At 42.1% G+C, this 14,646-nt stretch overlaps 1 protein-coding gene across 1 annotated transcript in view; it reads right to left on the bottom strand.

The window, feature by feature from the left end:
* Window positions 1-14,646, bottom strand: part of supt7l (SPT7 like, STAGA complex subunit gamma) — a 52,761-nt gene that overhangs the window by 13,624 nt on the left and 24,491 nt on the right. Inside the window, exons 2-3 of the mRNA XM_073056038.1 lie at window positions 13,943-14,616; window positions 6,934-7,258 (exon numbers count right to left, since the gene is read on the bottom strand). Coding sequence (XP_072912139.1) covers window positions 6,934-7,258; window positions 13,943-14,355 — 738 coding nt within the window. The 5' untranslated portion in view covers window positions 14,356-14,616. The remainder of the gene's footprint in view (window positions 1-6,933; window positions 7,259-13,942; window positions 14,617-14,646) is intronic.

Raw genomic sequence — 14,646 nt, 5'->3', positions numbered from 1 at the left:
CATGCTGGAAGATGCTTGCCAATTATTTTAACTAGTTAACAGAGCAATAACATGATTTTTGTTTTACAGATATATAACAGAAATCATTCCATCTGGATGAATCACAGCTTGGCATTGCAACTGCTTTCCCTGAGACTGCAGGAAACTGTAGTTAATTGTGAACAGAGCCTAGCACATCAAGAAAACCAGCCTCACCTCCATGGACCACGTCTACATTACTCACTGCCTCGGAACAGCAGCCAACATAATCAGAGGGCTCTCTCATTCCAGACATTCTCTCTTCACCCCCCCACCCCCATCAGGCAGAAGGTATAAAAGCTCAAAAGCGCCTACCACCAGGCTCAAGGGCAACTTCCATACCACTGTAATAAAAATACTGAACAGATCTCTTTTACAAGAGGATGGACTCTTGACCTCACAATCTACCTTGACATGGCCGTACACCTTATTGTCTGCCAGCACTGAACTTTCCCTGTAACCGAACACTATACTCAGAGCTTTGTTATTGTTGTTCTCTTGTATCGCCTTGATGTATATTGTGGGCCTATGCATAACAATGTCCTTCAGTGTATCTTCGTACATGTGATGATAGCAAACCAAACTTTATAAGCTAAAACAGCATAAGAAATGGGAGTGGACTATACTATCTCAAGCATACACTGCCATTGAATTAAACGTGTACTTTTCGGCCTTTAACAACAGACCACAGGGCCCTCAGTTCTGTGTCAATGTAAACTTTGATCTTCATTGATTTCCATCCTTAATTAACTCAGCAAAATAAATGTATCAGACTTCCAGTTTTAGATGCCTCACCCAGAAGACAAGCTCTTGATATTTATTTTATTTATCTTCTTCAGAATTTTATATGTTTCAAAGGGATCACCTCTCAGTCTTCCAAATTTAACCAAACATATATTGACTATAAAGGGTATTCACTCTCCCTTGGAAGCTTTCATGTTTTATTGTTTTACAACATTGAATCCCAGTGGATTTAATTTGGCACTGATCAACAGAAAAGACTCTTTCGTGTCAAAGTGAAAACAAATTTCTACAAATTGGTCTAAATTTATTACAATTACACAAAATAATTGACTGCATAATAACTCACCCCCTTCAAGTCAGTATTTAGAAGATGCACGTTTGGCAGCAATTTCAGCCTTGAGTCTGTGTGGACTGGTCTCTATCAGCTTAGCACACCTGGACATTGCAATCTTTCCCCACACTTCCTTGCAAAACTGCTCCAGGTCTGTCAGATTGCATGTGGATCATGAGTGAACAGCTCTTTTCAAGTCCAGCCACAAATTCTCAATTGGATTGAGGTCTGGACTGACTTGGGTACTCCAGGACATTAACTGTGTTGTTTTTAAGCTATTCCTTTGTAGCTTTGGCTTTATGCTTGGGGTCATTCTCTTGCTGGAAAACAAATCATCTCCCAATTCACAGTTCCCTTGCACACTGCATCAGGTTTCCTTCCAGGATTTCCCTGTATTTTGCTGCGCTCATTTTACCCTCTACCATCGCAAGCCTTCCAGAGCCTGCTGTAGTGAAGCATCCCCACAGCATGATGCAGCCACCCCCATGATTCACAGTAGGGATGGTGTGTTTTTGATTATGTGTGGTGTTTGGCTTATGCCAAACATATCGTTTGGTCTGATGGCCAAAAAGTTCAATTTTTGATTAATCAGACTATAGAATCTTCTTCCAACTGACTTCAGTCTCTCACATGCCTTCTGGCAAACTCTAGCCAAGATTTCATGTGCCTTTATCTTTGCCACTCTCCCACAAAGCTGTGACTAGTGAAGCACCCTGACAGTAATTGTATGCGCAGTCGCTCCCATCTCTGCCACTGAAGCTTGTAGTTCCTCCAGAGTTGTCATAGGTCTCCTGGTGGCCTCCTTCACTGATCCCCTTCTTGCATGGTCACATAGTTTTTGAGGACAGCCTGCTCTAGGCGTATTCTTTCCATTTCTAGACGATTGAATTAACTGTACTCCAAGGGATATTAACTGACTTCTTTTGTCTTCATGATGTAGTTTTTGCCAGGATACTGACTCACCAGCAATTAGACCTTCCAGATACAGGTGTATACAATCAATTGAAACACCTTGACTGCACACAGGTCTCCAAAAGCAGATCTCCATTTAACTAATTATCTGACTTCTAAAACCAATTGGCTTCACCAGTGATGATATGGTGTGTCATATTAAAGGCGATGAATATTTATGCAATCAATTATTTTGTGTTTTAGATTTTGTCACTTTGACATGAAAGAATCTTTTTCTGTTGATCAGTGCCAAAAAAGTCAAAATTAAATCCACTGTGATTCAATGTTGTAAAACAATAAAACATGAAAACTCCAAGGGAGGGAAGGAATACTTTTTATAGGCACTGTATACACAGGAAATTCTGCATATGTCGGAAATCCAAGAGCACTCAAAATGCTGGAGGAACTCAGCAGGTCAGGCAGCATCTATGGAAAAGAATACATAATTGACGCTTCAGCCTGAGACCCCTCTTCAGGATTGAGAAGGAAGAGGGAAGATGCAGAAGAAAAAGGTGAGAGGAGGGAAGGAGACTTTCTCTATTCTCTACTCTGACCTTTTACCTCTTCTCATCTGCCTATTACTTCCCAGTCCCCTCCTCCTTGCCTTTCTCCTATGGCCCATTTTCCTCTATTATCAGATTCCTTCTTCCCCAGCTCTTGACTTTTCCACCTTCACCTACAACATTCCAGCATAACTTACATAGATGCTGCTTGACCTGCTGAGTTCCTCCAGCATTTTGTGTGAGTTGCTTAACCAAACATATTCTTGTCTCCCTCTATCTCTACTTATGGATGACATAGCTGAAGTACAATTCACCCCAACAAAATCATGGCAAATTCTATGTTCTGCAGCAACTACTGAGATGTTACTAAATATTTTATTGAAAGTATTCTCAGTTTGAGTGTATTTCTTTAGGCTCAGCTTCTCCGGGAAGGTTCTGATCATCCAAACCCATTCCAAAAATTCCTGCAAAGAACAGGAAGATGGAACTTTCATAGCAATAATCCATAGTGGCCGTTTCCAGGGTTCTTCTATCCCAAGGTCAAAAGTACAAGCACAAAATGTACACAAGCTATACTAGCACAAGTCTTGAAGAATGAGAAGTGATCTCACTAAGCCATGCAAGATTTTAAGAGAAATTAACAAGGTGAATGCTGAGAGGCTGTTTCCTCATGTTGGAGCATCTACAACAATGGACACAATCTCAGGGTGGTGGGGGGAACAAAATAATATTACCTAAATTGTGAGAGATTGCAGAGATCTGAGATGCAGGAGGATCTGGGTGACCTAACCTGGGATGGTTGAGTTGTCTTACAAGGATAGATTGGTCAGACCAGGTTTGTATCATTGCAATTTAGAAAAGCAAGATGGACTTGACTGAAACAGGGTCATAGGTTGCTTAAGCTATGCAGCACGGAAACTGGCCCTTTAGCTCACCTTATCCATGCTGATCAAGTCGTCTAACTGAGCCCATCCCATTTCTTATGCTTGGCCTACCCCTCAACCTTTCTTATCCGTAAGGTACAGAAGGTTGTGGACAGAATGAACATAGAGAGAATGCTTCACTTTGTTGGAGAATCGAGAACTTGGGTCGTGTGTAAAACTTTAAAAATGTTGTCTTGTTTAAGACAAAGGAAAAGTTAATTATAAACAAAAATTGCTGGAAACATTCAGAATCAGATTTATTATCACTGACATACAGTACAGTGTTGTGCAAAAGTTTTAGGCAAATGTATGCGGCTTAAGACTTTTGCATAGTACTGTAGTAATTTTATGTAGTGCAGGAGACTGCTGCAAAAAAAAAGACATACGTCAGTGATGATAAACCTGACTCTGATATATGGCTCTATTGTGAACTGAGAGTGGGAAGGGGGCAGGAGCAGGAAGCACCAGAGAGACATTCTGTAATGATCAATAAACCAATTGTTTGGAATCAAATGACCTTGCCTGGTGTCTCAGGGCTGGGTCTGCCGGCATCTACACCATCTCCTGCCCCTGGCACTTCCTGTCTGTCACCTGTCCCACACCCCTCAAGCAGCGTTCCACCGTCGCCATTCCCAACAGCGTTTGCTTCTGCCAGATTTACAAACTCACTCTCTGCTCCACATTGGCAAATGCAGTACTGTGTAAAGGTACTGGGCAACCTAGCTATATATACATGCCTAATACTTTTACACAGTATTGTATGGTGTGAAATTTGTTTTTTGTGGTGGCAGACATTAATTACTATACGTTACAATAATAAAATCAATAAATAGTGCAAAAGAGGAATAGTGAGGTGTTGTTCATGAGTTCATTGACTGTTCAAAAATCTGATGGCAGAGAATAAGCTGTTCTTAAAACTTTGAGTGTGCATCTTCAAGCTCCTGTACCTTCTCTCTGACGGCACTGATGAGAGTTCTTAATGACGGATGCCACATTCTTGAGGTACTGCTGGGTGAGGGTTGCACCCATGAGGAAAATGCTGAGTCTACAACCCTCTGCAGCCTCTTTCACTCCTGTGCATTGAAGCCTCCATATCCGGCGGTGACGTAACCAGTCAGAGTGCTCCCCATTGTACATCTGCCTTTGGTGACATTTCAAACCTCTTCAAAGTCCTAATGAAGAATAGCCATTAGTGTGCCTTCTTCATGATTGCATCAATGTGCTGGACCCAGGATAGATCCTGTAAAAGGCTGGCACACAAAAACTTGAAGCTGCTCGCCCTTTCCAATCCAGAGTCCTTGTTGAAGACTAATGTGTGTTCTCTAAATTTCCCCTTACTGAAGTCCACAATTTTGGTCTTGCTGACATTGAGAGAGCAAGGTCGGTATTGTGACATCAATCAACCAGCAATCGATCTCACTCCTGTACATCTTCCTGTTTGCCATGTGAGATTCTGCCAACAACACTGATGTCATCGGTGGATTTATAAATGCCGTTTGAGCTGTGCCTGGGCCAAGAGTGCAGAGAGAGTAGAGCAGTTGGATAAGATAAGCATGCATTCTTGAGGTGTGCATGTATTATCGTCAGCAAGAAGAAGATGCTTTTGCTGATCTGACTAAGGCCTCCTGATGAGGAAGTCAAAGATCCTGGTGCAAAGGGAGATAAAGAGTCTCAGGTTTAACGCATGTTGATTAGTACCAAGGGGATGATGGTGATGAACACTGCGCAGATCAGGCAGAATCAGTGGAAAGAGAGAGAGTTAATATTTCAGATACCTGAAAGAGGGTTAATGTTTCTCTTCCCATGGTTATTGCTTAGCTTGCTAAATGTTTCTAGTTTTTTTATTTTTCAGATTTTCAGCTTCTACAGTATTTTTTGATATATCTGAAGTGTGTTATTCTCTCTAAGGATCATGAGACAGTGGTACCTGCTTTCTCAAAGGGTAAGCAGATAAGAGAGCAAAATTCATGTCCCAATCAAGTCAATCAAGATTTTCTTAAATGTTACAGCAGGTTTTAGGGGTCTACCACTACTCCTAATTTACTCAGGATAAGGAGAACTCTCTTTACACTGATGGTTGGGAATCTTTGAAATTCTCTACTTGGCAGCCATGGATGTCCAGTGATTGAGTACATTCATGGAACAAATAGTTAAGACAACAAATAGAATTAGAGCGGATGAGTGTGTGCCTTTGAGAACATTTGAACAGTGTGTGAACACACATGAGAACAGTGTGTGTCTTTCCAAACCAAAGATCCTGGATGAACCAGAAGATTTATTGAGGGCTAGATCTGTGGCGCTTTTGACCGGCGATCCAGAACCCTACAAGAAGTTCAGAAATGATCTATGGAAGGCCATAGTGAGAGCTAGAAGGCAATTCCCTGTGAAGTCACAGACACAACTGGTTGCATGACAATCGAGGTCAGGTTTGCATGCTGTAACTTTTAATAAGGAAAAATCTAACAGCATAATGGCAGAGAGGCTTCAATTCCCCAATAAGCTCAAGGCCTTCCTTTCACGCATGTTCTAAAAGGGAATATAACACTATGCCTATGCCCACAGCATCTGGTGATCCTATAATCTCTATCTTGGAAGATAATGTCAGAACATCTTTCAAGACGGAGAACCTGGTCCCTGATGATGGGTGTGACATGGCACTGTGCTGACCAAACAGCTGAAGTGTTCAAGGACATTTTCAACCTCTCACTGCTGCAACTGAAGGTTCCCACTGCTTTAAAAGAACGACAACTGACCAAGAACAGCAGGGTGAGCTGCCTCAGTAACTATAGCCCAGAAGCATTCACATCTACTGTGATGATGTGGCTAGGCACAGCTCAAACACTAGCTATAAATTCACTGATGACACTACTCCTGCTGGCAGGATCTTAGATGGAAGGAACAAGGAAATGTACAGTACTGAGATAGATTGGCTGGTTGTGGGTGTTAAGACTAACAATCTTGCACTTGACACTTGAAATCAGAAAGGTCATGAAACTGATTGGGTATTTCAGGAAAGAGAAGTCAGAACACATACCAGTCCTCGTTGAGAGGTCAGCGGTGGAAAGGGAGAGCATCTTCAAGTTCCTGGGTATCGACATCTCAGATGACATATCTTGGGTACAAACATATTGGTGAAATCACGGAGAAGGCATGCCAGCAACTCTTGCAAATTTCTGCAGATGTACAGTGGAGAGCATTCTGACTAAGTGCATCACAGCCCAGTATAGAGCCTCTAATGCATTGGATCACAAGAGGCTGCAGAGGATTGTGGACTCAGCCAGCTCCAACACAGGCACAGGAGAGTCACGAAAGTAAGGTGCCACACAAATAGATATCAGGACTGATGAGAGGCAGTACACTAGAGAACATGCAGGAAGGGTTAGTGAGGGAATTGCAGAGTGTCGGGATGATATGATGTTGCCAGTGTGTATGGGTCTGGTTTGGGATACTTCAATATACCCACCTGGAGCATGTAGCTGTGATAGTCCTTGATACGATGCTGCCAGAAGTTCTGCAGTGAAAGGACGCTGCCGATGCCCACTTCGTGGAACACTTGCTCCATCACATCTTGGAACGGGGTCTGGCCAACCCGGGCCTCCCGATCCGTGGCAAAGCGGAGCAGCCGTGTGAATTTGAAGTAGTACTCACTGGCGACATCAGTCAATGTTTCCAGAACCCCCTCGTGAGCGGATTCGAATCCTGCATGGGCCAGAATGGTGGCCACCGACTGGTAGAGGAGCTGCCGACAAGAGGCCCAGCTGAGTTCAGTGACAGGTTCGCCTTTTCCCCTAGGGACGCAAGCCAAAATTGTTAGAGCTACTCACATCCCTCAGGCAGGTTGCAACATTGCTAACTGCATCAAAAATCCCAAGTGTAAACCACAATTTTTTTAAACCACAACACCCAAGTGTTAAAATTATAGAAAGCATCTGGAGGCACAAGAGATGCAGATGCTGGAATCTGGAGCAACACACAAAGAGTTGGAGGAAATTAACAGGTAGTCAGCATCTATGAAGGAAAGTGGACAGTTGATGTTTTGAGTCAAGACTCCAGATGAAGAGCCTCAAACAGAAATGTTGACTGTCCATATTTGCTGCCTGATGTGTTGAGTTCTGAAAGTCACTGTCATGGTCAAGGAAATAAGAACTTAAAATCACAAAATAAGCTGTCTAGTCTTACTTAGGTACAATTTTAAAAGTGAAATCGATATTCCTTTTGTTGGTAAGGGTATCAAGGGATCTGAAGGTAAATGGGAATTTAAGATAAAGAGCAGAAATCCAGTTTAAAGTAAAAGAGAGAAGAGTGGCAGAACAGCCTCCTGCTGTTCTAACAAGTCTCCAATCTAACTTCCTAACAAATTGATAGATTCAAATTTTCTCCTATTAATGAAATAAGAAAATGCTTGCTTTTCTCACCATTTACTATTCACGTAAGAGTTGATGTGCAAGCCGGGAAGAACAAAAGCAAAGTGTGTGAGCTGGAGATTAAACAACTAAAGCTGTGTAGCTTTTCACTGGTAAAGCACTGGTAATCTTTCTCTGACTTTTTCAGCACTGTGCTAACAATTACAGGAATGATTTGAGAGGCTATTTGGAATTAAGAGTGACGTATTCAAGATACTGCAACACATCTGTGCTTCTAGGCATTCTCATGAACAATTTTGTTAAAAAAGCCCTTGAGAACTGGAGGGTTTACAATAAGTGCACGGTATAACACAATATACTTCCAAACTTTAAGGATTTCATAATGAATCTTGCCCAGGATAGGGCCTGGATCTCTTCCACAGGGCTATAAATTGATTTACTTTGGTAGTAAACAGCTGTGTCCCAATACAGGATCAAAGTGTCAGTTGTTATTTCCGATTAAAGAGTAACATCATACAATCTGTGTAAATCATATATACTCAGTGACCACTTTATTTGGTACACTTGTACATCTGCTTGATAATGCAAATATCTAATCAGCCAATAATGAGGCAGCAACTCAATGCATACAAGCATATAGACATGCTTAAAAAGTTCAGTTGTTCAGACGAAACATTGAAATGGGGAAGAAATGCAATCTAAGTAACTTTGACTGTGAAATGATTGTTGGTGCCAGACGGAGTGGTTTGACACCAACAATGAGTATCTCAGCAAGTGCCAATCTCCTGGGATTTTCTCCTACAAGAGTCTCCGGAGTTTGCAGAGAACTGTGTGATAAACAAAATAAGACTTTCAGTGTGTGGCAGTTTCGTGGGCAAAAAATGTCTTGTTAGTGTGAGAGGTCAGAGAAGAATGGCCGGACTGGTTCAAATGACAGTAACACAAATAACGACACGTTATAACAACGGTGTGCAGAAAGGCATCTCTGAACAAATACGTCGAACCTTGGATGGGCTACAGCAGCAGAAGACCATGAAGGGTACCTAATAAAGGTGCCACTGAGTGCATATTAGTTCAAGGCCAAATAAGCTCAGTACAATCATCATCCCAAGCTACAAGACAAGTAGTGTTGTTGTGCAGCATTCCCCATTGAACATCCCCACAAATAATTGCAGGAAATTTAGCAAAGAAATGGTCAAGTGATATTCAACATAAAATTGATTGGAGTAAGACCCCAAGGGAGGCCTTGAGTACCACCGATTGGTGGCCTGAGAGAAAAATGAAAGCAAGGAGCAGAACAGCATCAAAGTGATGAATAAAATTCTGGGCAGCAACTGATCATAGACAAAAAAACAACTGGAAATCAACAGCAGACTGACCTAAGTATTTCCAGCTTTCAGGTTTCATTAATGTAAGCTAATTTTTGATCATTGGATCACGTGTACCATTTCACACATACAGGAGGCCAACAGATCCATTGGCTTGTGCACTTCCCGACACCATATTCCATCAGCCACTTCTTTGCTCATTCTCCTAATCTGTTCATATCGTTCTGCAAACTCCTTGCTTCCTCAACACTGCTACCCCTCCACTCATCTTTGTATCAACTTAGGAGATAATGGCATCTAACAGTGACTCCTTTGCTTGCATCTTCCAAAACAGCTCTATTTCTATCTTTAATATCTCTATTTTTCCCTTTCCGGGTTCTTTTGAAGACCCTAATCTGGAGTTACACGCTGACTTCGGTTCTTTGTGGGAATGGGACCCGCTCTCGGGGTCTGACGACTGGCTGCGATTTGATATACCAAGGACGTGGCCTAAAAGACTAGTGCGCCTTAGGGTTTCGGGATTTTGTGGATCTGGAGGCGGGCAGACTCGAGGTCGGTGCCTCTGCAGGAAATCGGAGTGTCATGGGAGGCGGAAGATCAAAAGCAGCGAGCTGGCTGCTGGCTGTGTGCCCAGAGACCCGAGCTCTTTGGGCACAGAGCTTGGAAGAAGTGACGCAACAGACTTTCAACATCGTAACTCAGTGAGTTTTTATTATCGCTGGCTGTGAAACGGGGACACCTCTTTTTTTATCTTATGATGGAGAGATCCCGGTGGTATGTCGAATTACTGGGTGAATGAGTAGTCTTTGCAGGAAATTGCAGGACAGACACAAGTCTGTGTATTTATTGATGCTTGACTGCTTGGTGGGGGGTGCCGATGCTTTTTTTGCTGCTGCTTACGCGTGGGAGGGGAGAGCCGGATTGGGGGGGGGGGGCTGTGGCGTTCTAACATTTAACCACCATTCATTCTTTGAGGCACTCCTCTGTTTTCGTGGATGGTTTGTGAAGAAAAAGAATTTCAGGATATATATTGTAAACATTTCTCTGACATTAAATGTACCTTTGCAACCTTTGATCTTTAAACTTGGCCACAAAGCCATTAATTCAGTCATACAGATCATTAACCTACAACATGAAAAGCAGCAAACCCAAAACCATCCCATGGGGAACATTGCTAGTTGCCAGCAGCCAGTCAGAAAAGGCCCATCTTTATTACTCCTACTCATTGCCTTCTGTCACTCAATCTTATCCATGCTAGTACTGTTCTTGTTATACCATGGGCCCACGTCTTGTTTAGCAGGCCTCAAAGACTTTCTGAAAATCCAAGTAAATGAAATCTGATAACTCCCAATGAAGAGTTGCTGCCTGAATTGTCGACTGTTTATCATTCTCTATTGATGGTGCCTGACTTGCTAAATCCCTACAGCACTTTGTGTATTATCCACTGACTTTCTTTTGTCTATCCTGCCTGTTACTTCCTCAAAGAATTCCAACAGATTTGTCAGTCAAGATCTCCCATTAAGGAAACTACGCTGACTTCAGTCTGATTTATCACGTGCCTCCAAGTACCCTGAAAGCTCATCCTTAATAAAGGACTCTAACATCTCACCAACCACTGAAGTCAGGCTCACTGGTCTATAATTTCCTGTCTTTTGCCTTCCTCCCTTCTTAAACAGTGGAGTGACAATTGTGATTTTCCAGTTCTCTGGAAATGTATCTGACTCTAGTGATTCTTGAATGATTACTACTAATGCCTCTCAAGGTATTCAGCTACCTCTTTCAGAACCCTGGGGTGTTTACTCCAATCATGAGAAAAAGATTATGACAACATATGCCTTTTATAATTTTGTACACTTCTGTCAGCTTCCTTTGCTCTGGGTAAAACATGCCTCTCCCATAACAAAAGTCCTTCAATCCAGACATCCCATTTTTTCAATCATGTGGCAACCAGACTGCACATGATACTCCAAGAGCAGTCTAGCCAGTGTTTTGTAAAGCTGCAACATAACGTCCCAAATTTTATATTCGATGCACTAACCAATGAAGGCAAGCATGTTGTATACCACCTTTTCTGCCTTTGTTGCCAATTTTGGGGAAGCATAGATTTGAACAAAAAAGTTCTCTGCTCAACAACATCCGTCAGTGGTTTAGCATTTCCTGTAAATTTCCTACCCTGCTGTATTGCAAATTTGGTTGCTTTCCTCAAAGAGTTAATTCCACCCTCCCCCTTCCACCTTCACAAGTTCAACAGTATCCAAAGCAATATTCCTGTTTGAGAAAGGAACAACCACTAGGGAGTCCTGCAATATCAGCCTATACTTACTCTCTTTGGTGGTGGTCACTCTTATTCTTTCTTTCTGTAGCTGTGGTGTGACCAACTTGCCAAATGTACTATTTACAACATTTTCTACATCATTGATGCATATACTTGCAGAAGTTTCAAACTACAGCTTCAATAGTTCTAAGTGACTGACAATTGTACATTTTTCCTGTCAAGGATATTCACAAAGAACATTGCAAATGTCCCTGATATCAATAATTCTGCAGCAGGAGCATTCACAGCCCTAGCTTTTCTATCCTTTTCCTAAGTATTACATGATACATGGCCCATGGACTCCAATTTTGACCCCTTCCATCATCTCCTGAGAAGTATTGCCAGCAATGAAGCCAAGGTGTTGTGTTGATAATGACAATAGCAGAAGACCAGCTATAACAAATCACTTGGCCTAACTACAACTAGGATCAATAAAGCAGATTCATGATCAGGGTAAGAGAAAAATAGATTGTAATAACATTGCAAGATTTACCTCTCCATCAAGTGTCTTGCTGAGTTCTGAAACACTACTTTTTTGTGCAATTATTACAACTCGAAGAGTACTCTATCTGAACACCTCTATAGATCATTCCCACTATGGCAGTTCAGTCTAGCTCAGTCAATTGCATTCAGATCTCAGTGGAAGTATGGGTTTCAGTTCCACCCACAGTGTAGTATTTTTTTTTGCATGGGAGGATTGTCCCATCAATACAAGCTGGATAATTTAGGTCTGTATTCACTGCATTTATGAAGAATGAAGGGTGACCTTATTCAAATGCCTGACAGGTAGATTTTGAGATATTTTTACTTGGGGGTGGGGTGGGGGGAGGGGGAAGAAAGCAACAAGATATGTGACTGGTCATTTAAAAATGAAGTATACCAAAATTTCTTGTCTCAGAACACAATGAATCTCTGGAATTCTCTGCCACGATCATAGAAAAAATTAAGGCAGAGTCAGTGAACACTTTAGCAAACCTCTACAGATGTACTGTTGAACTAAAATGGACTTTATTAAAGGTTCAGTTTATTGTAACGTGCACAAGTGCAATGAAAAACTTATTTGCAGCAGCATCACAAACATCAGAATAACAGCATTCACAAGTAAAACATAAATTTAAACTAAGTTTTACACAATTTTTACGAGAACATACTGTAATTAGAACAAAACAGAATGCCAAGTCCATTTTACTGTAAGGTGATCAAATTGGTTATAGTATTAATAAACTGTAGTGCTTGGGATTTTGCCAGTTGGTTCAAGAACCAAATGGTTAAAGGGAAGTAGCTATTCTTGGACCTGCTGGTGTGGGAATTCAGAGTGCTGTACTTCTTGCCTGTTAGTAGTTGCGAAAAGATGGCATGACCTAGATGGTGAGGATCTTTGATGGAAGTTTTGTCTTCTTGAGGCAGCACCACCTGTAGACAATGACATACTGGGCAGAGTCCACTACAGCTTCTGTATGTTTCTGCACATCTAGTTGTTGCACCACACTATGATTCAATCAATCAGGATAGTTTCAACAGTACATCTACAGAAGTTTATTGGACTGTTTGATGACAAACAGACCCTCCTTAACCTCTTAAAAAAATAAAGACTTTTGATTGCATCCATGTGCTAGGCCCAGGAGAGTTCATTGGACATGTTTGATACCCAGAAATTTAGAACTATGGATCCCCAATGTAGATTTGCATGTTTGCCCAAATTCCCCTTCCTGAAATTAACAATCAATTTTAGTTTTTCAGACTTTGAGAGGTTGTTTTTGTGACACCACTCAACCAGGTGACTTATCTCATTCTAGATAGCTGACTCATCATTAGCTGCGATTTACCCAACAATAGTATGTCATTGGTGAATTTGGAAATGATATCTCTAATTTTTTTGTTCTAACTGCATTTGTTTGTGTAAAAAAATGAATAATTTATGCCTAACATTTTGTGAATGCTGTTTATCTAATGCTGTGTGCCTGTGGTGCTGCTGCAAGTAAGCTTTACCATTGCTCCTGTGCTTGCATGTACTTATGAATACGACAGTAAACTGGACTTCGACTAAATATCTGGAAGACTGAGGAACTGAGATCTATGGGGAACGGGCATGGAAGAGGAGCTGATAGAGCCAGCATTGATCAGCCATGATCATACTGATTGGCAGGCAAGCTTGAGGGGCCTGGTAGTCAACTTTTGCTCCTATTTTCTTCCGCACTATTCTCCAGTTCAGAACTGATGCAACACTGAGGGAATGCCGCATCTTTGCTTATTTGAAGAAGGTCGGTGGTGCTAAGGGAGAGGACTTCTTTCTAGTGACCCTCAACAAAAGAAGCTCTACACATTTGGTTGTTAACAGGTTCATATTCTTAGAAGTGCCAACAGGCTGCTGAGTTTCCAACATTACAACATTGATTCTATTGGGTTTGACCATGGTTAGAATGCCAAGCACCGTATAAATCCAACCTTCTTTCGTTCAGAGCTCACCTGTAAAAATCGCTCTCTGGATCACTGTGCCTCAGCTGGAAAGGGAACTTTGGGGTCTTGCTGTCCACAGGCAGCAGCTCTTCTGGCATCAGCGGTGAGCTGGGGGCAGGGGGGAGGGTGTCTGCCTCTTCAGCCTTTAGCCCGTCTGGCTGTGGTTGGCCCTGTGCCTGAGCGGCGGCAACGAGGCTCCGCAGTCGCCGGTTGTATTGTATCAGCTGGATGGTGTGGACTGTCAGACCACAGGGCTCGGACGGCACATCCAGCATAGTTGCAGGCCGAGGTCTGTCGGCCGAGGGCTGGTGCAATGGTGGGTCTTGGATTTCCACTGTCCGGAACTCCCGCTGCAGCAGATCGAAAGAGCTCCTACTGGGCTGAGTGGATGACACTGGGATCTCGCCCCAATACTTGATCATTTTTGCTTCCAGTCAAGTGAGGATTTGAATGGAGCAACATGCAAATTTAAATAACGCAGAGTCTTCACTGAAGTGCAAAGGTTAACTGCAGCAATTCACTATGGCTTAACATTTGTCCAAGCAATCTTCTGGAACCAATGAGGAGAACTCAGTCAATAAACCAATGAGTCATTGCATAACAGCTTGATAATGTGATCATAATGGATCATTCTTCATCACCGTCAGCTACACTCAGACTGGCTGAAATATCCTTGGTGAAACCTGTTGAGAAAGGGTATAGTGATTACTTTA

The sequence above is a fragment of the Hemitrygon akajei genome, chromosome 9, assembly GCF_048418815.1.
Source record: "Hemitrygon akajei chromosome 9, sHemAka1.3, whole genome shotgun sequence".
Taxonomy (NCBI): Eukaryota; Metazoa; Chordata; class Chondrichthyes; order Myliobatiformes; family Dasyatidae; genus Hemitrygon; species Hemitrygon akajei.
Note: the sequence above shows the minus strand (reverse complement) of the source record. Positions and strands in the feature narration are given on the sequence as shown.